At 38.8% G+C, this 20,611-nt stretch overlaps 3 protein-coding genes across 7 annotated transcripts; 2 read left to right on the top strand and 1 right to left on the bottom strand.

Moving 5' to 3' along the window:
- The first annotated feature begins 2,524 nt into the window (after window positions 1-2,524).
- On the top strand, window positions 2,525-9,402 carry tgfa (transforming growth factor, alpha). Of its 4 annotated transcripts, XR_003832228.1 has the most exons (9): window positions 2,528-2,902; window positions 3,694-3,723; window positions 3,818-4,003; window positions 4,508-4,696; window positions 6,008-6,122; window positions 6,469-6,618; window positions 6,767-6,858; window positions 7,518-7,663; window positions 7,742-9,402. XR_003832228.1 is itself a non-coding variant. In XM_029430719.1 (8 exons), exons 1-8 carry the CDS (start codon window positions 2,860-2,862, stop codon window positions 7,523-7,525), a joined length of 810 nt encoding a protein of 269 aa, XP_029286579.1. In that variant the 5' UTR covers window positions 2,525-2,859; the 3' UTR covers window positions 7,526-9,402. The 4 variants fall into 4 exon arrangements, 3 of the variants coding, with proteins under 3 accessions (XP_029286579.1, XP_029286578.1, XP_029286580.1); XM_029430719.1 differs by having other exon boundaries at window positions 2,525-2,902; window positions 4,511-4,696; window positions 7,518-9,402; XM_029430718.1 differs by having other exon boundaries at window positions 7,518-9,402.
- Window positions 9,403-12,487: 3,085 nt separating this feature from the next.
- Window positions 12,488-15,866, bottom strand: hdhd3 (haloacid dehalogenase-like hydrolase domain containing 3). Of its 2 annotated transcripts, XM_029432521.1 has the most exons (4): window positions 15,713-15,795; window positions 14,900-15,003; window positions 13,802-14,136; window positions 12,488-13,159 (listed from the first exon to the last, which is right to left on the bottom strand). In XM_029432521.1, exons 3-4 carry the CDS (start codon window positions 14,129-14,131, stop codon window positions 12,779-12,781), a joined length of 711 nt encoding a protein of 236 aa, XP_029288381.1. In that variant the 5' UTR covers window positions 14,132-14,136; window positions 14,900-15,003; window positions 15,713-15,795; the 3' UTR covers window positions 12,488-12,778. The 2 variants fall into 2 exon arrangements, with proteins under 2 accessions (XP_029288381.1, XP_029288380.1); XM_029432520.1 differs by lacking the exon at window positions 14,900-15,003 and having other exon boundaries at window positions 15,713-15,866.
- Window positions 15,867-15,989: 123 nt separating this feature from the next.
- On the top strand, window positions 15,990-20,130 carry trub2 (TruB pseudouridine (psi) synthase family member 2). Its single transcript, XM_029432519.1, is given in 9 exon segments — window positions 15,990-16,319; window positions 17,060-17,194; window positions 18,234-18,308; window positions 18,400-18,461; window positions 18,546-18,627; window positions 19,040-19,112; window positions 19,273-19,409; window positions 19,509-19,705; window positions 19,707-20,130. Coding segments are annotated over 9 exon segments (993 nt in total). The 5' UTR covers window positions 15,990-16,201; the 3' UTR covers window positions 19,821-20,130.
- Window positions 20,131-20,611: the final 481 nt, after the last annotated feature.

The raw sequence follows: 20,611 nt of genomic DNA, 5'->3' as shown, positions 1-20,611 counted from the left end.
AACCGCTGCACACTCGGCTGCGAACCGATCCAGTGACTGTTGAAGGTCACAGCCCGATGATGCCATAAGGACCACATCATCTGCAAAGAGCAGCGATGAGATCCTCAGGTCACCGAACTGCAACCCCTCTCCTCCACGACTACGCCTCGATATCCTATCTATGAAAATCACGAACAGGATTGGTGATAAAGCGCAACCCTGGCGGAGGCCAACATTCACTGGGAACAAGTCCGACTTACTGCCGAGTATCCGGACACAACTCTCGCTTTGGGCGTACAGGGATTGGATGGCCCTCAAAAGTGACCCCCTCACCCCATACTCCCGCAGCACCTCCCACAGTATCACCCGGGGGACCCGGTCATACGCCTTCTCCAGATCCACAAAACACATGTAGACCGGATGGGCGTACTCCCAGGCCCCCTCCAGGATCCTTGCAAGAGTAAAGAGTTGGTCCGTTGTTCCGCGACCAGGACGGAATCCGCATTGTTCCTCTTCAATCAGAGGTTCGACTACCAGCCGAACCCTCCTTTCCAGTACCTTGGAGTAGACTTTACCAGGGAGGCTGAGAAGTGTGATACCCCTGTAGTTGGCACACACTCTCTGGTCCCCCTTTTTAAATAGGGGAACCACCACCCCGGTCTGCCAACCCCTAGGCACTGTCCCAGACTTCCACGCAATGTTGACGAGGCGTGTCAACCAAGACAGCCCAAAGCCTTCAGCATTTCTGGACGGATCTCATCAACCCCTGCGGCTTTGCCACTGTGGAGTTGTTTGACTACCTCAGTGACTTCCATCAGGGAAATTGACGATGATCCCCCATCAGCTTCCAGCTCTGCCTCTACCATAGAGTGCGTGTTAGTTGGATTCAGGAGTTCCTCAAAGTGCTCCTTCCACCGACCGATAACCTTCTCAGTTGAAGTCAGCAGGGTCCCACCCTTGCTGTACACAGCTTGGATGGTTCCTCGCTTCCCCCTCTTGAGGTGCCGGATGGTTTTCCAGAAGCACCTTGGTGCCGACCGAAAGTCCTTCTCCATAGCTTCTCCGAACTTCTCCCACACCCGCTGCTTTGCCTCTGACACGGCAGAAGCTGCCGCCCTTCTAGTCCTTCGATACCCTGCAACTGTTTATTGTCCCCCCAGTAAAAACACCTGATGCCCCAAGGTTTCTAGGTGTCTTTATCAGTTTATAGTAACTTGATTAAACAAAACTTTATTTAGGAAAAGGAACGATGAAATAGTAAAGATTATATTCTAAGATCTAGATTTGGACACAGGACCACAACAAACTGTATTGCTATTATAATGTCCTAATTATTCTGTATTTGTTGATATAGTCTCTTCTTCTGATACAATATTTGAAACATTATGTAAATCTTATTAATTTTATGACTCAAGAAAATATCTGCTTGTTAATGTCCAGCAGATGGAGCTAGTATAAATGTTTCCTGTTCATGTTGTGCATCTTAACATCAGAAATTCAAATCTACAAAACAAGTCACTAAATGCATAACAAGAAAGTGGTAGTTACTGTAATAAGAGAGTAGTTTACCAGTAAAAACTGATGTATACTTTTTTTTTTTAAAGGAGGCTTCCTCATCACAAAAGGGATCATACAGCACTTTAAGGTATATTTTAAACTTAATAAGCGACGAATGACTACATTCACATCCTCCCTGATTCATCAGCCTGTTGGGACTATTACAATGACAATTAATTTTAGCTATTATGATGATCTGCCTCTATGATTGAAGCAACACAGTGTGAAGCAGTTTGGAAACTGATTTCTCTGCTGCACTTTCTTGAAAAGTCTGCCAGTTTGCATGAACTTGATTAAAGACTTGGTTGCACAATTGACAAAAGGTTAGAGAAACACCAAAAACATTAAGAATTATGCGACTGACTGAGTATTGAAAACATAAATATTTCAGACCAAATTTCATGGGAATTTGGCCAGTAGTTGTCGAAATATCTCACTCTGGACCAAAAGCTGTTGAACAGATGAATGAACAGACGGACCAGCAATGCTATTCTTAGGCTTCACAGCTTTAAAGGAAGAAATCAAATCAAATAAAACTTAATTTTAAAACCCCAGTGATGACATTATTTTTTCAAATCACTTTCAATGTTATTTATATAGCCCAAATCACAATTTTGCCTCAAAGACTTTCACAGTCTGTAAAACATACAATACTCCACTGTCATACATCAAATAATAGGCAAATGGGAGAAAAAAAATACATATAATAATAATAATAATAATAATAATAATAATAATAATAATAATAATAATAATAATAATAATAATAATAATAATAATAAATTCCATTCCGTTTATAACTGCACGTTTGCTGCAATGTTATTTTATTTGAAATGTATTTTGTTTAAAAGGGTTGCATTATGTACTGCAAATGCACTAAAAGATTATGGAGCAGGAAACACACTTACTTTCAGATACAAGACGCACCTCGTAAATGCAATAAAAAACGAAGAGTAATATTGAGGTCATAATGAGATGACACCCCTCCCTCTCTGTCTCTAATTGGTCAGCCTCTACAGGATTACACGAGTTTCCTCAATTGAACACAGAGAAGTTAAACGCTCGGACATCCTGCTGCAGACTCTCGTGCTTTTGGCTGAAAAAAGGGGAAAAAAGCTCGACCACAGTTACTTTTCAACGCCAGTCGATCAGATATGTGTAAATGACATTAGTCGACAGGTCTGCGCTGTGATAACGAGATTACATATTTTCTGTGCTGATTTTTGCTGCTGCAACACTAATCACAAATGTGGTTGTTAAACACACGCCCGCATTTCGGAGAAGCTGCCTGTCAATTTACTTTAGTTTAGACCACAAGTCGTCATGATGACTCGGATTTTCTGGGATACAATTTTCCTCATAAGCGGTGAGTAACTTAATTTCGCTGGAAAATAATCTTTTTACTTGAGTCCATTTCTTATTCTGAAATATTTCTATACATTTAGTGATTCATGATTAAAGATATTAAGTGTTGTCCTCTATTTGTTTTGATTTTTAAATATTAATTCACTGGATCACTTTGTGACTTGCAGTGACAATCGGTACAATACTCCTTTCAAAAGGGTTTTATCTATAGTATTCCATATTCATTGTATTAGTTAGTGACCTTAATGTGCTTGATGTCTTTTTGTTTATCCTTTATGGTGTCACTGATTCTCTTTTCTTTGTAATGATTTTTTTAATTGTACACTTGTTTTGTATTCTTAATAGTATGACTATAGTACTCAATATATTTAAACTAAAGTGTTATTTTGCTGGATTCTTTTGTTATACATATTTATGGTCTGAAAGAAAGTTGGAAAAATGATTAGATTTCTTATATTTATTTCTATTTTTATTTTTACAACAAACCACCCTTCCTGTGTTCACAAGCTGGTTTTAGTCTGTAGTTGTAATCGCGTGTCTTCACTGGACGTATGTATTTATAGGGCTTTGGTTTCATCCTTTTAGTGGATGCTTGACCCTGTTACTATTGTTGGGTACCAGTTACTCAATGAAGCATTGATATTACATTGAAGACATAGTCACACACAGGGGCAGCTGGCACTAACCCTCAGGTTGTTCATCATATACAGTAGCAGGATATGTGACACCTGGTTTTCTTTGTTGGAAGAAAATCACAATACAGTAATATTTATTTGTTTTATATTTCTATAGGTACTTTTAGTATGTCTGTGATACTCAAGGGTGAGTTTACAGTGAGCTTTTTGGCATTTTTGTTGTCATATTCTTGCAGGGATTTGTTGTTGTATATAACCGCTCTTTATTTTCCTCTCTGCAGGTTCCCTCTTTACATTTGGAGCAGGACCGAGCAATTCCACAATTATTGAAGCCAGCTTTTCCATCGATACAAACTCCACTGCTGCCCCGAACACCTCAACAAGCAGCTCTGCAACAACCAGCAGCAGAAGCACAACTATCACAACTATCACACCTGCTACAACAACTACCATCGCTCCAGTTGATAGTAAGTGCCAGCACAATGAAGTTATGATAATGCAAGTCGTTATTTATGTAGATGACTCAATTACATAAATGTTTCACGTTCTGTTTTATTTGTTTCATTTATTTGTTTAAATGTGTGTGTGTGTGTGTGTTGTCATGAATGGTTGCTCTTGTTTTTTTTTATCATTATACAGTATGCACTGATGTTTAAGATTGTAAACTATAACATGTCATTTTAGTGATTACCTGAACTATCAATGAGATCATCAAGGTGTTGGAAATAGCTTTAGCACGTGCAGTAAATCGGACACTGCTTCTGCAACTGTCAATGTTTCTTTGTACTTCCCTTTTACAAATAAAAAATAAGTGAAGGTCCAGGCTCATTGTCAAGCCATCTACAGAAAAAATACCTGTATTTCATATTTCTTAATCTGATGTTATTCTCCTGCAGAAAATTATTTATTTTATTTATTTCTATATTTTCTCACATCAGGACCATATCTTATGTTATTTATTTGATTCTCAGCAGGTTCCCTCTTTACATATGGGGCAGGACTGAGCAATACGACAATTATTGAAGCCAGCTTTTTCATCGATATAAACTCCACTGCTTCTCCAAACACCTCAACAAGCAGCTCTGCAACAACCAGCAGCACAAACACAACTTCCACAACTATCATACCTGCTACAACAACTACCATCCCTCCAGTTAAAAGTAAGTCTAAATCATATAATTCAAGATGCAGGGGAAAGTTTGTCTCACTGTCAACCCATCTCCAGTAAAAGAAATCACTGTTCTTCAGATAAAACGTATCCTCATTGCTGCCACTCTTACTTCAGCGTTGCCTCCACAGCAGGAGTTCTCAACACTCATTGAGCTGCAGGGCATCAACACATGCAGACAGTGTGGCGCTTGTTGATAATTGATCCTCTTAGCGTGAGTGAGGGCAGCAATTGTGGTAAATTAAAGATAATGAGCAGAATATATGAGCCGTATGTTCAGCAATATCACAAAAGCTGCACCTTCGGTATTGAATTATGATCTCAAAAGCACCTTAAACGCCCTAAAGGCTGTTTTTTGTCACAAAGTTCCTCTCGTTTGACTGCCAAAATCACATGGGAAGGGAGAGGGTTTGCTAGGCAGATGCCTCAGGGACAACAGAGGGCTTTCACTGAGTCTGAAAGAAGGAGACAATACATGTAGGCTGCAGTCCAAAAAGCCCATTTACCGTTGGAATGGAGTGTGTGACGAAGACTGTAATGCAGCTATCTGTCTGCATGTTCATCTTCCTTCCCACCCTGAATGCAACACTGTGCATCTGTTTCAGCTGCTCAGGGAAACACTGACTTTTGTTTGAGACAGTTATGTAGGAATTTGTCTGACTGTACAGCTTACGTGGAACAAATGTCCCGGTTTTGATTGAGTGTTCATTTATTTGGATGTTTCTGTCCTGTTGTTTCGTCAAAGTGAAAACAGATGGTTGCTTAAAATAAAGGAGAACAAAAATCTATTTTAAAGTATTATATTTTTGCAGAAAAGGGATGCGCCTGCAGCAATGTGCTCTCCGAGGAGTCCTAATGTGGGTTGATGGACAGAGCTTTTTGTTTGCAGCGTTTCACTCACCAGGACTTTTCTTGACTCTAATTGTCCCTCCCAGGTACAGTGTGAGATGTAAGCCACCACAAATCCACACGCAACTGGTAACAAAAGGCTTCAGTCTCGTGGCGTGGGTGTCAGCTTTAGGATTTAGTACATGCTGTACATGCTGCAGGCTTAGGTTATTTTTAAATGTATGATATTTACCTGTGTCATGTTGTGTATTACTAAATGTACTTGGATTATATTTCATATTGTACTTTAGGGTAGAGTTCTTGCACTGAAAGACTTGGTTGATGATTCTTAAAGTTTTCAACTTTCATGTAACCCACCGAAATATTAGAAGATGGTTTCAGTGGGAAATACTACTGATTCATGGTCTTTTAAAAACGTCTCTTTTTAAAATGTCAACAATATCTTGTCTCACAGAGTTTGTGGCAGCAGCTGTTCGCTCTCATTTCGATGACTGTCCGGACTCCCATCGCCATTTCTGCTTCCACGGCACATGTCGCTTCCTGATATTAGAGGAGACGCCTGCATGTGTGTAAGTTATTACCGTCTTAAAGTAATAATCTTGATGGTTTTCATTTAAATAAATGTCTGTTAAGTCACTATCTATCGCCGAATAAGATTTGCAATATTATAAACTGGGTGACTTTTCAAAAACATAGGTGAAGCTACTCTCAGAATAAAGTCTGAGAGACTGGACTGTACAGTTATAGTAATGTGGGTTATTTTATTTCTCAGGTACATGACATCAACATGGCTATACTGACATTAGAAAGAATAGAAAAACAACTGTGTAATACTGTGATTTGAGCTGCTTATAATATCCATTAACTGCTGTTTCTACTTCTAATACCCAATGTGATTTCCTGTCCGTGTTGCAGGTGTCACCCGGGCTTTGTTGGGATGAGGTGTGAGCATGCAGACCTGCTTGCTGTAGTAGCAACTAATCACAGACAGCAGACCGTTGCCACAGTGCTGGTGTTGTGTGTGATTGGTTGTGTGCTCATCATGGTGTTGTGTACACTTTTACAGTAAGTTGTATTTTATAGCATATATAATGTTCGTTCACTGGAATCATAGCTGATAAGATGTACAGTGTTTAGGATAACTATTGCATAGGTCAGTAAATATTTCATCTCAGGGTTGAGGTTTTGAGTATTTGAGTGTTTTCTTGTGCAGTTGCTGGTGGAGGCAGGACTGTCGCAGGCGGAGCCACGCACATCACTACGTACCAGAGAAGCACGGAGCATCCTGCCATCCTTCTGAGAGCGGTACTTTTACTTATGTTATACACATTAAGGTATATCTTGGCATTAGCTTATAATTTTCTGGTTGTCAGCAAATCCCACGAGAAAATCAAAACCTTAACCCTTAACAAACAGGTTACAGGTAACACAAATATATAGTTGCATTATCAAAAAAATGATTTTCAAACGGGAGTAAATAATGCATGTGTCTATTTTCAGCTGCGGATTAATCCACATTTGGTCTAAAAAATAAGCTCCTATTTTACCAGCTGCAAAATTTAAGTGGCGAACACGTAATTTATTCAATAATTATATTACAATAATATTTCACATTATAATATTCTGAAATGGGCCATCGTGCAAAATGAGTACTTTTACTTTTGGTACTTTTTAAGTATGTTTTGATGCTAATATTATTTATACTTGTAAAAGAGTATTTCTACACTGGGGTATTACTACTTTTACTTAAGTAAAAGATTTGCGTACTTTGTACACCACTGTTTTTTTATTATTGTTGGTCAAAAGATTGAGCTCTATGGCCCAGAAGAACCGGCTGTATCAGGCTTTGGATTGACAGATGAGATTTGTTAATAGGAATTCAAATACCGTCAGCCTTATCCTTAAAAAGTCTTGGGATCCTTACGAGAAACTCAAAACATTGCCGTTTATTATTTTCCTTTCAGTGGTTTGAGAAGACATCTTGCTGGAATGTGAGCTGTTTGCATCATGGCGTGTTTAGTTTTCCTCATCTCTCGGGCCCACAAATCCTCAGGATTGCATCCAAAGACCTGGCCAGAGGCGAAGAAGCATTATCGTCAACGTGGCTAAGGTAGGCCTGCTGGATGTGGGAGGATAACCGTTCCATGACATTTTTTTTTTCCCACTGACTGGGCCTTTTGACCTGCAGCACCTTAGGAACGTGTTTACTTCACTCTTTGAATCTGTGGAATTACACGCAAGCACTGCAACAGCCTGTTTGAAGCTCTCAGGGTGAAGCTGCCGCCTACATAAGAAGAGCTCCGAGTGTCCAGATTACAGTTCATGGCCTAGAGGACACAGGAATGATCTATGAGGCCATTAATCATCCTGTGTGGATGTTTCATAGGAATGGTGTTTATTTTGGGCTGCGGGACAACAATAATTAATTTCAGTCAGAAAACCACCAATTCCTATTTTTGTCTTTTAATAACTTTGAGCACTTTTCATCAGAACTCTACAAGCACATTTATAAGAAATGAAGGTGGGGGAAAACTGATGCTTTAAAGTTTTAGTGTCTGTTTTTAAAGAAGGAACTCACTTCACCTGACAGGAGTAGGAATTGTCATATGGACTGACTGCTAGTGGATTAAAAACCCTGGACTTCAATCGGTAATTATACAGAACTGAAAATTGTTTCAATGATTTGATGACTCCAGCATTGCTACTGAAGCTGAAATATTTGTTTTATTTTTTATTCCTGAGCTGTACTTGAACGTGTTCATGCATCAGAGGTGTTTTTTAATTTGCAAGCTATAACTGCACCACCGTCCTATTGTATTGTTGCACTTTTCTGCAAGCTTGCTCAATGTTCATAAAGAACTGCTCTTACTGTACAATGTAGTCACTTGAAAAAGTGGCCACATAATGAGAGATGCCAAATACACTTTCTAACTTTGCCTGAATGAGCACTGAAGGGAAGAGGCATGCAGTTTGTACACATCCACCTAAAGCATGCACGCTCTTAAATCTTTTAAAGAACACAAAACACTTTTTTTATTTCAAGAGTGGCGTGTTATAGCATTGCGTCTGCTTTGAATTTAAATGCTTATAAAGAGAGAAAGCGCCTCTGAAGGTTAATTTAAAACAAAATATTTAAGATTTTCTTTAAAAAACTGGAATAATAATAATCAGTGAGAGAATACAAAAGTGTGTACGCGTTTGTGTGAGAAGAAAAAACAACTTTAAAATGAATGTGATGGTATTTATATGCCAAATAAAAAGAGGGGATGTTACACTTGTCTTTGTTTACATTTTGCGATGATATTTACATTCAGAATATGTGTTTGTGTAAATATAAAAAAGACCGAAATATTCAATGTGTAAATATACATATATATGGTGTCAGTATAAATTCATCTGAAAAGTGATCTTATGCATTAACCCTTTACTTGTTCAGATTTATGTTTTTGCAATTGGAAAGCCTCTATTATCTGCTTTTGCTTTCCAATGAAGAATTAAAACTGCAAGTGTGTATGTGTGAATATTTTTTTTATTTATTTATGTGCTTATTAACTGCTGCTCCATCTTTCGAGTCAGTAAGCTGATCCATCGCGTGACCTTCTTTTCACTTCTGAAGCTCTTTCATTTTTTTCTCTCTCTCTCTCTTCAAATTCCCCCGATTCTCTGTCCCTCTGCTTCTTTATTTTTCTCTTCCACTGAATATTTCAAGACACAGAAATGGCAACATGAATCCCTGAACCCCGGGCACAATTGAACAAAGAGCCGAACTCTTGAGTGCTTTTCATAGCTGAAGGAAATGTTTCAGCCCTCTTCTATATTGCCATTCAGTTTATTTATTTGTCTTTTTGTGTTAAAGCCTTTATTCGATGTGCAAGACTGCACCACATACATCCTGTTTTGTTTTGTCATTGGGTTGACATCTTCCCTCTTAACGTGCTGCATCTCCTCTGCTCTTCCCTTTCGCTCTCCGCATGAGGAGCTTCGTTTTGTTTTACAATCCCATTATGTCTGCAATTGGATTTCAGTGGAGCCCTTTAGAGCCGTCTGGCTGAGCTACTAAATAAGCTTTGAATTAAGCAGCTCTTGTGGGCGCTTCCCTAAAGATGCACAATACCCTTTAACATACAAAGGAGCGCAAGAGGAAACAAATGAAATCCACTGGAAAAGAAAGGGCAAAGATAAAGTAAATCGAGACTTGTGTCAGTTCGCATGTCGTGACTTCCCAGAAGGATGTTGTGTCGACATCGGGGAATTCTCTTGAACTCTTTAAATCTGATTTGGACACGTGTCAATCCCGATTCCCCATAAGAGGCTGGAGCTCTGCTTTGAATTGCAATGCCATGCGGGTCTTTTCCTCCTCTGGCCCTTTTGATCCTCAGCCCAACATAACCAGTATCTGCCTCTGACCAGATGGTTTGAAATGGAGTATTTACAAAGGTATTAGGGTTAACCCTGCCTCCTCGCTGCTAAGCACAGAAACAAATCATTAGGAATGATACAATCCCAGAGCTTCAGTTAAAGGGTCAGTTCACCCAAAGCACATGAAAAGGTCATTTTACACTAGAAGCTGATCCTCGAGTGCAGCTCAAATTTCTTCATTTTATACAGCATGAATGTGATATGATATTTTAACTCATGTTTGTAAGTTGATTAAAGATTAAAGTTTGCATATCTTTACAGAGTTTCGGAGTCCATTCTCCCATTCCATCCTCACCCTCACATTTAATCTATCTTAAAGGGAAAGTTCAGCCCCAAGTCATATTTCTCCTCTTGCCTGTAGTACCATTTATCAATCTAGATTGTTTTGGTGCAATTTGTTGAGTTTTGAAAATATTGGATTGTGGTGCTTAAAGCTCCAAAATAAATCATTTGAAAAATGTAACTCAACTCTTTTCTTTCCGGAACTCATGACCCGGTTACTCAAGATAATCCACAGACCTTGCTGTGAGCAGTTTCATGTAGGAACTATTTTCTTTCTACCGTATCACCGCACTGAAGGAAACAACTCGTGGGCTGAAGGCTCGTAGCGTTATCTAGTTCAGATGAGCTCAGGAGTCTAAGGCGAGCCTCTTGTCCATGAGTAGCTGCACGCTTTCTTTCTGCGTAGTGATACGGTAGAAAGAAAATAGTTCCTACATGAAACTGCTCACAACTAATTCTGTGGATTATCTTGATTAACTGGGTCATGATTATCTGGAAAGAGACATTATTGTTGAGTTTTTTTAAATGTACATTTTTAGTGCTTTGAGTGCCATTATATTCTCTACGGACGATATCTCCAACACTCGACAACTCGCATGAAAACAATCTATATTAATAAAAAGCACTACAGGTAAGAGAGAAAATGTGTATTTTTGACTTTGGGGTGAACTGTCCCTTTTAAAGGATAGGTATATCTTACATTACTCGCATGTCCATACGTACAGCATGAGAGTTATTGGAGGCTGTGAAAAGATGTCTTCCTGATGCGATTACAATTGTAAAAATGCAGTCTAGACTTTATATGAGACTTCAGCCGTCTGCGTTTGACAAATCAAATTGGTATTGTCCAGATTTGCAACATGTTTGTGTCTAAACTCTGTTTTCCCTGGACAGTGTACTTGCTGAGCTGCAGTAGAGAGGAATTTCATTTTTTGCCCCAATAGCTTACATTTGAATCACATTAGGAAGGAACCTTTAGGGCCAGTATTGACCGTTTAAGATTAGATATACCTTTATTATCACCGTAGGGAGATTCAGGTGTGTTGGCAGCGACAGCAGTGAGAATGAAACACAGGAGAAGAACAAGTAAGAGTCAAGATCATACCAAGATAAATAAGAATTTAAAAAAATCCTAGTGGGAGTGGCTTCTTTTCACCTCCATCCATGTGGCACCAGGGGTCACTGAATGATTGACGAGTGTGAAAATGAAGAGAATCATATGCTATGACCTTAGCAGCCAACAAATCTCAACCCATTCAGACGTGTTAGTGCTTTCCACTGACACTGAACACCAGATGAGGAAATATCTGTTGGAAGAAATGTGTTCCTCCAGAGATGGTGGCCCAACACCAAGACAGGTACATCTCAATAAATTAGAATATCGTAGAAAAGTTAGTTTATTTCACTGATTCAATTCAACATTTCCTGAGCCGTTAAATGGTCTCAATCTGGTTCAGCAGGCTTCACAATCATGGGGAAGACTGCTGACTTGACAGTTGTCCAGAAGACAGTCATTGACACTCTCAAGGAGGTGAAGCCTCAAAAGCACATTAATAAAGAAGCTGGCTCTTCCCAGAGTGCTGTATCCAAACATGTCCATAGAAAGTTGAGTGGAAGGAAAAAGTGTGGTCGGAAAAGGTGCACAAGCAACAGGGATAACCGCAGCCTTGAGAGGTTCGTCAAGAAGAGGCCATTCAAACATTTGGGGGAGCTTCACAAGGATTGAGGCTGGAGTCAGTGCATCAAGAGCCACCACGCACAGACGTTTCCAGGACGTGGGCTACAACTGTCGCATTCCTCGTGTCAAGCCACTCCTGAACCAGAGACAACGTCAGAAGCGTCTCACCTGGGCTAAGGAGAAGAAGAACCGGTCTATTGCTCAGTGGTCCAAAGTCCTCTTTTCAGATGAAAGTACATTTTGTATTTCATTTGGAAATCAAGGTCCCCGAGTCTGGAGGAAGAGCGGAGAGGCACATGAATCCAAGTTGCTTGAAGTCCAGTGTGAAGTTTCCACAGTCAGTGATGATTTGGGAGCCATGTCATCGACTGGTGTTGGTCCACTGTGTTTTCTCAAGTCCAAAGTCAACGCAGCCGTCTACCTTTTTTTTACAAATCTTTTTATTAGTGCTGGAAAATGTTTTAGTTTAAGCCTGATAAGCGTTTTTGAATACCAACTCTCTCAAAAACCCTTTAATGTTTCCATCAGATGAAAAAAAAGACAATGGGGCAGTTTTCTAAGATACTCTTTATTATTATTTATATATTTATTCCTCCCAGTTTATTTACAGTAAAAGTGCATGATAATTACACAGTGTACATACCGTTTTTATATTACAACCCATGATCACCCCCCCCTCTATTATTATCATTTCTGTCAGGAGCATTTAATTTTAGCTCTAAAGTGGTAGAGCTCACTCAGGTCTGCATGGCTCCATCCTATAAATGAGTTCCTTAACTGAACCACACTTAGACTGAGTAGCTTTGCACTTGAGCCCATGACTGTTTGGCATTAGACAATGTGCTGCTAAAGCCGTGACTGCAGCTCCTCCAGGGAGCTGAGCCGATGCTCTCTTGGAACGTCAGGTTTGTTGTGCTTGTTGTGTCTGTCTAACAGGAACCCGTGGATGCCCACAGAGCGAGAGGCGAGGTAATCGTTCACGTAGTGGTCCCCGATGTGAGCTACACTAGCAGCTGGTACTCCACATCTCTGCAGTGCCTGATCAAAGATGGCTGGACTCGGCTTTGCTATACCTGCTTCCTCTGACGTTATCAAAAAGCTGAAGTGAGAGAGGAGGCCACAAACACGTAAAATGTCTTCAAGGCGGCTATCAAAGTTTGATACCACACCCAGCTTCAGTCCTAGAGAAGAGCAACTCTCCAGGCTTTTCTTTGAATCTGGAAATACCTAAAACAAAGCGAAAATATACAATTGTATGTTAATATTTTCTGATTGTTTCTATGCTACTTCTTTCACTACTACAAACATTAATATAAAAAGCAAGCATTCGTAGTAATGTGGAAAAATGCAAAAAAGGCTTTTGATGACGACGACTGATCGCAAATGAAAATCTTTACACATTTTGTTTTGCTTAATTGATTTTTTCAAACTAATAATGTGTTGAGTTTTTGATAACAGCTGCAACTAAAAGTTAACTAATCGACAGAAAAATAATCTCCGACTATTTTTATAATCTATTAATTGCAAGTAATTTTCCATGCAAAAAAGACAGAAAAAGCTCATTTCAGCCTCTAAAGTATGGAGATGTCCTGCTTTTCTGTTTTATATCATTTGGTTTTTGGACTGACAAAGAAGACATTTAAAGACATCTCCTTGGACTGGGATGGACGCTTTTCACTGTATTCTGACATTTCATAGATAAACAATTAATCGAGAATATATTTAATCGATATTGAAAATCGTTAGTTGCAGCCCTACTTGTTATGCATAGTTAAGCAGATAACATCAGAAAAGTAGATTTTGTCAATTTTAAATTAACAATTTATTATTCATTCTGAGTGTATGCGAGATGTGTCATCTGTCATTTACCTCCCAGTTCTCTGCATTGCAGAAGTTATGATAAAGGTTGTGAGACAATGTATTTAGAAGAGAGGGGTCCTGCACCCTGCACTGGGAGAAAGTGTCCCGCACCACACCCATCCACCAGGTCCGTCCATCCAGGCCCTGACTGATGCCATAGTTTGGGTATCTGCTGGAATGATGTCGAAATGCCTGGCGGAAAGCAGCTTCGACCTCCACAGCACTGAGGTTCAAACCCACTCGTTCAGCCTCCTTGCAGTATTGCTCTCCTACAGATGCACGCACCTTCAGCAGTGTGTCTTTCACATCCCATAGCACCCAACGCAGAGGAGCACGCATTACACCTACAGAGGTAACACCACAGACATAGACAGATTCATGTCTAAGCAAGACATGAGATAAAAACAACAATGAGTAGTCACTGTATAATAGTATAACTATAATTAGGCCGGTCATGACAATTACATTATCAATTTATCGTACCATATATGGACATGACCACAATCTTTTTTGCTCACGTTAATATTAGCGTTGCGTTTACATGTGTGTTTGTTTACATAAGAATGTCACCAACATTTTTAGTGAATATGAGAATAAACAGCAGTTCTCCCTACCATTATAAGACCTGGGCGTTGTGCAGACATTGCACTATTTGAATAGAGTCTGAGAGCCCATTTTATTTATCGTTTTGGTTGTGTGGTTTAATTTGATTTATTTAGGGTGTTTGGATATTTTTTTCACATTCCAACTCCAATGTCTAAATATTCTTAAGAATCAAAAGTCCATTGCTCTTTGAAAGGATGTACTTGCATTATTATGCTATTATATTATCATTATATCAGTGGCATAAAATGGCCTTAGAATGACAATATTATTGTTTATCGCAATTTTCTAGGATAATATATTGTCCAACAAAAGAAGTTATCGTGACAGGCCTAATTATGTCCTAGTGTAATTGCCATTTTAAAATGTCCAAATTGTGTTGATAAAATTCTATAGTGATGAAGCAAAATGTCCCAATGTAAGTCTACTAGGCCCTTTCATAGCAGACATAAATGTTATTTTTAGTAGACCATGGTGATTGAAGTAACAGTGAACTAGACTCACAGAAGGTTAATTTTAAATCCCTGCTGACGTTGAAGCTTCGTGGTGACAGGAACGTCACTTCACTTAGCAACAAGCTAGCGTCACTGTCGGCTTGGTAACAAGTTCTGATCAGTGTAAAGTGTTTTTTTGAAAAAAAAGTATACAACGAGAACATTAAAAGACAATTACTTCAACAACAAAAAAGCTGAGTAGAGAATTCAGTCAAGGAGAAGAAGCCTAAAAACTTACGTAGAGATTTAGAACATTTCTGTTTGTGAATAAAAAACGTGTAGACTAATGCAATTAATCAGATATTCAAGAGCGCCATCATCTGTATTATCAGAGTAACAAATAATATCTTAAAATGTTAACGAGTAAACAAAACAGAATTAGTAGCTTCAAAAGTGATACTCAAGATCTGTCCAAAATGTGTGGGATATTATTTCACAATCAAAACATTGGTGAGAAATGGTTTCTACATTATGTTTACAAAAGGTACACTATATATCAATGTTTAAATGTACTTCCTTAGCCTTGTTTGATTGAAATACAGCACTTCTAAAAAGGTAAAAGCCCAGCCCTTCTCCCGTTTATGTTCTCAATTTTAGACCTCCATAAGAACGTGCCTTTAGGTAACGTTGCTGTTTATTATCATGACCAGTGTAACGTTAAAACCATGGTAACGTTACCTGGCTACGTAAAATGTCCTTGTAGCATACACTATATTACTGCTAGCTAACATTACGCTCGTTGGTTTAGTTTACACAAGAAGCTATGCTAGAAAGCTACTCCAGCAAACACATTACATAGGTTGTTAAGACAGTTAAAACGTACCGTAGTCAATCTTCACAGCTGTCAACGGTTATAAACGGTTAGCTGCAGTTAGCGGTCCTTCTTCTTCGCTGCTTTTATTTAGATTTTACGGGACCTGCTGCCATCGTCTGGACCCCCGATATCCACTCCTCTGTGTATTCTTCTATCAACCCTCCCAAAACAATAGTCAACTATCTGTTGTCTGTCCCATTTCCAACGACACATAATGCCGCTATTTTATTTTATCCTAGTGTCTGCTTTACATACGGTGTGTTGTGTGGTGGTAGTTCTGCCGGTTATACATCCAGTACAGCAGGCGGCGGTAAGTTCGAAATGTAGCTACCAAAAATCACATTACACATGTGCGCATGCGCTAATGTAAACACGCATCCCGTAAAGTCAAGTGAAGCAAAAGCAACCGAAAACCAACTACTGTTACCCGTTAAAAGTGAAAAGAGACTCTCATTTTATTTTTTTAAGAAACCGAGATGACCTGATGTTACTAACATAATGGCAACTCCAGCAATTCGGATGTTTCGGAAGATAGAGGGTCTGTTTTGTGTGTACAAACCCTCTGGTGTCCACTGGAAACTAGTACGTGATGGCATCGAGACAAAGCTTCTTAAAGGTGAGGATAACATATCCTGAAAAAACATATCCTATGATCCATCAAACACACTCGCAATTACATTTATATGTCTGTTGGGAGGCATGATACAGCTGTTTAACATTTTACAAGTCACTCAGCATTGTCTTTAACCTTGGGCTCCACCAGAGAGGATTAAACATTTCTCCATTTCTCTCTCTCAGCTTTATTTTCATGGCTGGACAGTGGTGTTTCTTAACTTTAGCAGTCATGTTTGGAATGTATTTAATATATTTTGCACCCATTAAAGCTAAATTAATTAATAACTCGTAAGGTGTTGGTCCCTATTACAGAGTCTGGTCTTGTTTTGAATGTAGAGTCTTAACAACAATGACGTTGATAACTTGAAACCTGATGTGTCTTATGGGCAAACATCATATATACAAGGCCAGTTTTTTCAGTTTATTCTTAAGAAAAACTTTTGTTTAATGTTGAGCTTCAGACATTCTTATTCTGTCTGTAAAAAATGTAACAAAAAACAAAAAAGGCTTTAAAAACATCTCATGTCCTGAGAAACATTGTGGACAACTTTGCCATATGATTTAAGTTGGTTTAAAATATTCTTTTCAATTCTTTATGTATTTTTTTTAATTGTCTCTCCACTTCTGTACTTCTTTTTACATTGTAATATTACTGTGTTGTTACTAAGCTTTTGTGGGGAACAACTTGGATTCCAAATTAATCACAGTTTCCTGTTGACCCCTGTTTGTGTTCCCTTATAGGTTTAAGTGATACACCGTCTCTGCCAATTCCTAAAGAGGTCCGCTTCTTGGCACACCCAGTCAGTGAGACTGAAACATCCAAGGAACTCACACTGTCTGCAGTCTCTTTGCCAGTACTGTCCAAGCATCCTCTGGGTATGTGTGTCCACTTCACTGCATAGCTTCACCTCCTGGGTCCTGCTTTTGTTCCTAAACATCACCACACAAGTCTTATCATGTGATGCTGTCTGCTCCAAGGACGGACTCAAATAATTAAAGAGTGTTTGTTACTACTGTCCTCCCAAAATGTCTATATTTATATGTACAACTCATACTATTTGTAGTTTACTAACTAAATAAGTAAAAATCATGAACTTGTTCAAATGATCTTTTGCCGGGAGCCACTGTCCAGCCGTTATACGGGAAAACATTTATAATTGATTGAATTAATTAATTAAGTAATTGCACCTGTTTTGTAAGCCAAAACAATGTCCACTCTCCACTCCCTACTGGTAAATTGAACACATCTTTATCAACTTGTAACAATAGCGTTTGAGCTAGTAATAGAAGGAGACTTGTCAAATTTAATAAAATAATTTTTACAATAAACATTGTCATATTTTGGTCAAAAAATCAAATGACTCCTGTATAAAAAGCACAAATCAAATATATATATATATACAATATATTCCTACTTTAATATGCATCATAATCTATTTACATTTACAAGCAACAAAATAATTACATACTGTATATATGTGTGTGTGTGTGTGTGTGTGTGTGTGTGTGTGTGTATGTACACCAAGGCTTACGTGCTAATTACAGGAAGGTCAGAAATTCAGTAGCATATCCTCGTCCGTCTGTTTGAAAAGAAGAGGACAGCCTGGTGACTAACCTTCTGATACATTTTCATAATGTTATAAATTCCCATCATCTAAAATCCACCTGTTCTCAAACACGTCTGTTACACCCCACTCTTAGGCAGCACTATGAGGTTAACAAAACTCCACCACTGATCAAAATCAACCACAGAAGACACCTTTTAAAACAATCAAATCCATAGGATTTATTAACATGAAGACATACAAACAACACAATTTAAAAGGCTATGACCCCCCCGGTCATGTTAAAATAGACCTGATGGCTCATTAGTGACTTGAGTGAATACAATGTGTTTCCTCTGTGTGTGTTTTAGTGACTGGTCCTGAATTCCAGCATATCAAAGTTGGAGTAGGACATCGCCTGGATGCATTCTCTTCTGGTGTTATGGGTATGATGTTAAAGCTGATCACTTTTGTTATATGTTGTATTTAACATTTGAAGTCTCTCAGAATATTTACACCTTTTTTTTAAAACTTTAGTCCTTGCTGTTGGGAATGGAAACAAGGCCCTGCATGATCTCTACGCGACACAAGTCACAAGGGTAATTTATCATTTCTGCTGGTTTTACATCGGATGCATTGAAGATACTATATACGCAGGTTTAATGTTGTGTGATATGTTTCAGGATTACACTTTGGACGGGGAGTTTGGGACTGCAACCGATGATTTCTCTCACACAGGCAGAGTTGTGGAAAGATCCACCTACGGTAGGATACCTTACTTACTTTCCTGTATGTTTTCAGTTTCATTAGTTAATTCACTTAATAACATAGTTTTACATCATTACAATTGAGAAGCAGTATTTTATCTTGAGCAACTCGATGCATTTACTTTGAATAATCGACTCACTTAGCTCACTACTGATACTGATAACATTGTCCAACAGCCATTCACTCTGTCATACTGTAACTGTAAATCATTTTATTCTTAGATTTTATATTCATCAATTGATATCTATCCAGCATTATAGTATTTGTGACCGTTCCTTTGTGTCATTTCCATCTTTTGAATGTAGGACACGTCGTGTAATAATCAACGGCCAAACACAACTTAAGCTGACTGCATCAACTATTGTGCCTTTGACTGTATCTGAGTGTAAATCATTGTTGTGTTCAACAGGTCACATCACACAGGATAAGCTGGATAGAGTCTTGGCGATGCTGCAGGGAGCCAATCAAAAGGCCTTGTTAATGTAACTACACTTAATATTCATTACTTTTCTATAAACATAATATTTCTATAATATGTTTTGCTCTTAAGTTCCTTCTTATTAGACAGTTTTTCTCTGTGCTTTACTTTTGAATAATACCAGAAGTATAATACCACAAGTGCTATTTTTTCTTTCTATACAGGTATTCCAACGTAGACATGCGCTCACAAGAAGCCTATGAGTTGGCAGTGCAAGGTCTACTGGGTCCAGAGGGGAAATCGCTGCCTATTCTGACGGGCTTGCGTTGCGTTCACTTCCAGCCGCCCAACTTCACTTTAGGTAAATAACGTTTAATTTCACACACAGGAAACCTCATTTCACATTTTAAAATATTAATATTATCAGGATACTTACTGATGTTTTTCTCTGTTCTTACAGAGGTGCAGTGTCTAAATGAAACCCAGAAATATTTGCGCAAAATTGTGCATGAGATAGGACTCGAGCTGCGCAGCACAGCATCATGTAAAGGAGTTCGACGCACCAGAGACGGCCCCTTCACCCTGCAGGATGCCCTGACCCGTAACCACTGGACGGCTTCTGATGTTTTACAGGCCATCAAACAATACCACACCTCTAAAAGAAAATCTAAAATATTCCCACAGACAGATCATGGACCCAGCATTACAACCACCAGAAGAGAGTACGACAGTCAACATGAAACCAGCGAGGAAGCAGCAGTGGGGACAATAAAATAACTTGTTGCTGTGAGCAGCTGTTAATGTAGGTCACAGAACTGCTCGACTGTGACTCTCTGAGCCTGAACTTCTGTTGGAAAAGAGACGTGAAAGACCACAGATCCTGGTTCCTAAAAGAGAAGACCACTCAGTACAGTATGCTTTTGTTTAATATGCAAACTGCTCTCCATCTAAAGAGACACTTGCTGTATCTCACATATGAATGGTCCAATGTTTTCACCTTTGTTAAATGTTGTGCAGGTAAACTGAATTTATTTGTTTTATGTTAATCATGAAATAAATTGAAACCTAATCTTTCCAACATTTTTCAAGGTATCTGTCATTTGGTTGTGGCACCGTTTGATCGTCAGAGCTTCTGTCTATAGACGAGATATAAAACTGCATTAGCACAACGTGTTTGGTGCCATGAATAGATGCTTTGGTATGACGAGTGAAGGTAAATCAACACTCTTAAAGGATTACATGATGGCCAACTTTATTTAGCTCAAATACTCCCAAGTGGAGAAAATGTTATTTTAAATCAGACATTTCCAAGACTGTACTAAGGTTCACACAATTTGGTCATATCCTGTTCAACTCTTTAACGAGTGTGTGCTGTGGTGGAGCGAAACAAAAGTGAAATCAACAGACAACTGCCAGCCAGCGTTCCCACTGTCAACAATAGATTATAATACAGGAGGAAGAAATGATGACCCCAGTAGTAACTTGAGCAGTACGCCATGCTGGTTTAGAATAAAAAACTATACCTGTGACCTTTTGTCTTTGCCCCTTTAAAAAGGTTTTGGG

Source organism: Cottoperca gobio, chromosome 5 (assembly GCF_900634415.1).
Source record: "Cottoperca gobio chromosome 5, fCotGob3.1, whole genome shotgun sequence".
Lineage (NCBI taxonomy): Eukaryota > Metazoa > Chordata > Actinopteri > Perciformes > Bovichtidae > Cottoperca > Cottoperca gobio.
Note: the sequence above shows the minus strand (reverse complement) of the source record. Positions and strands in the feature narration are given on the sequence as shown.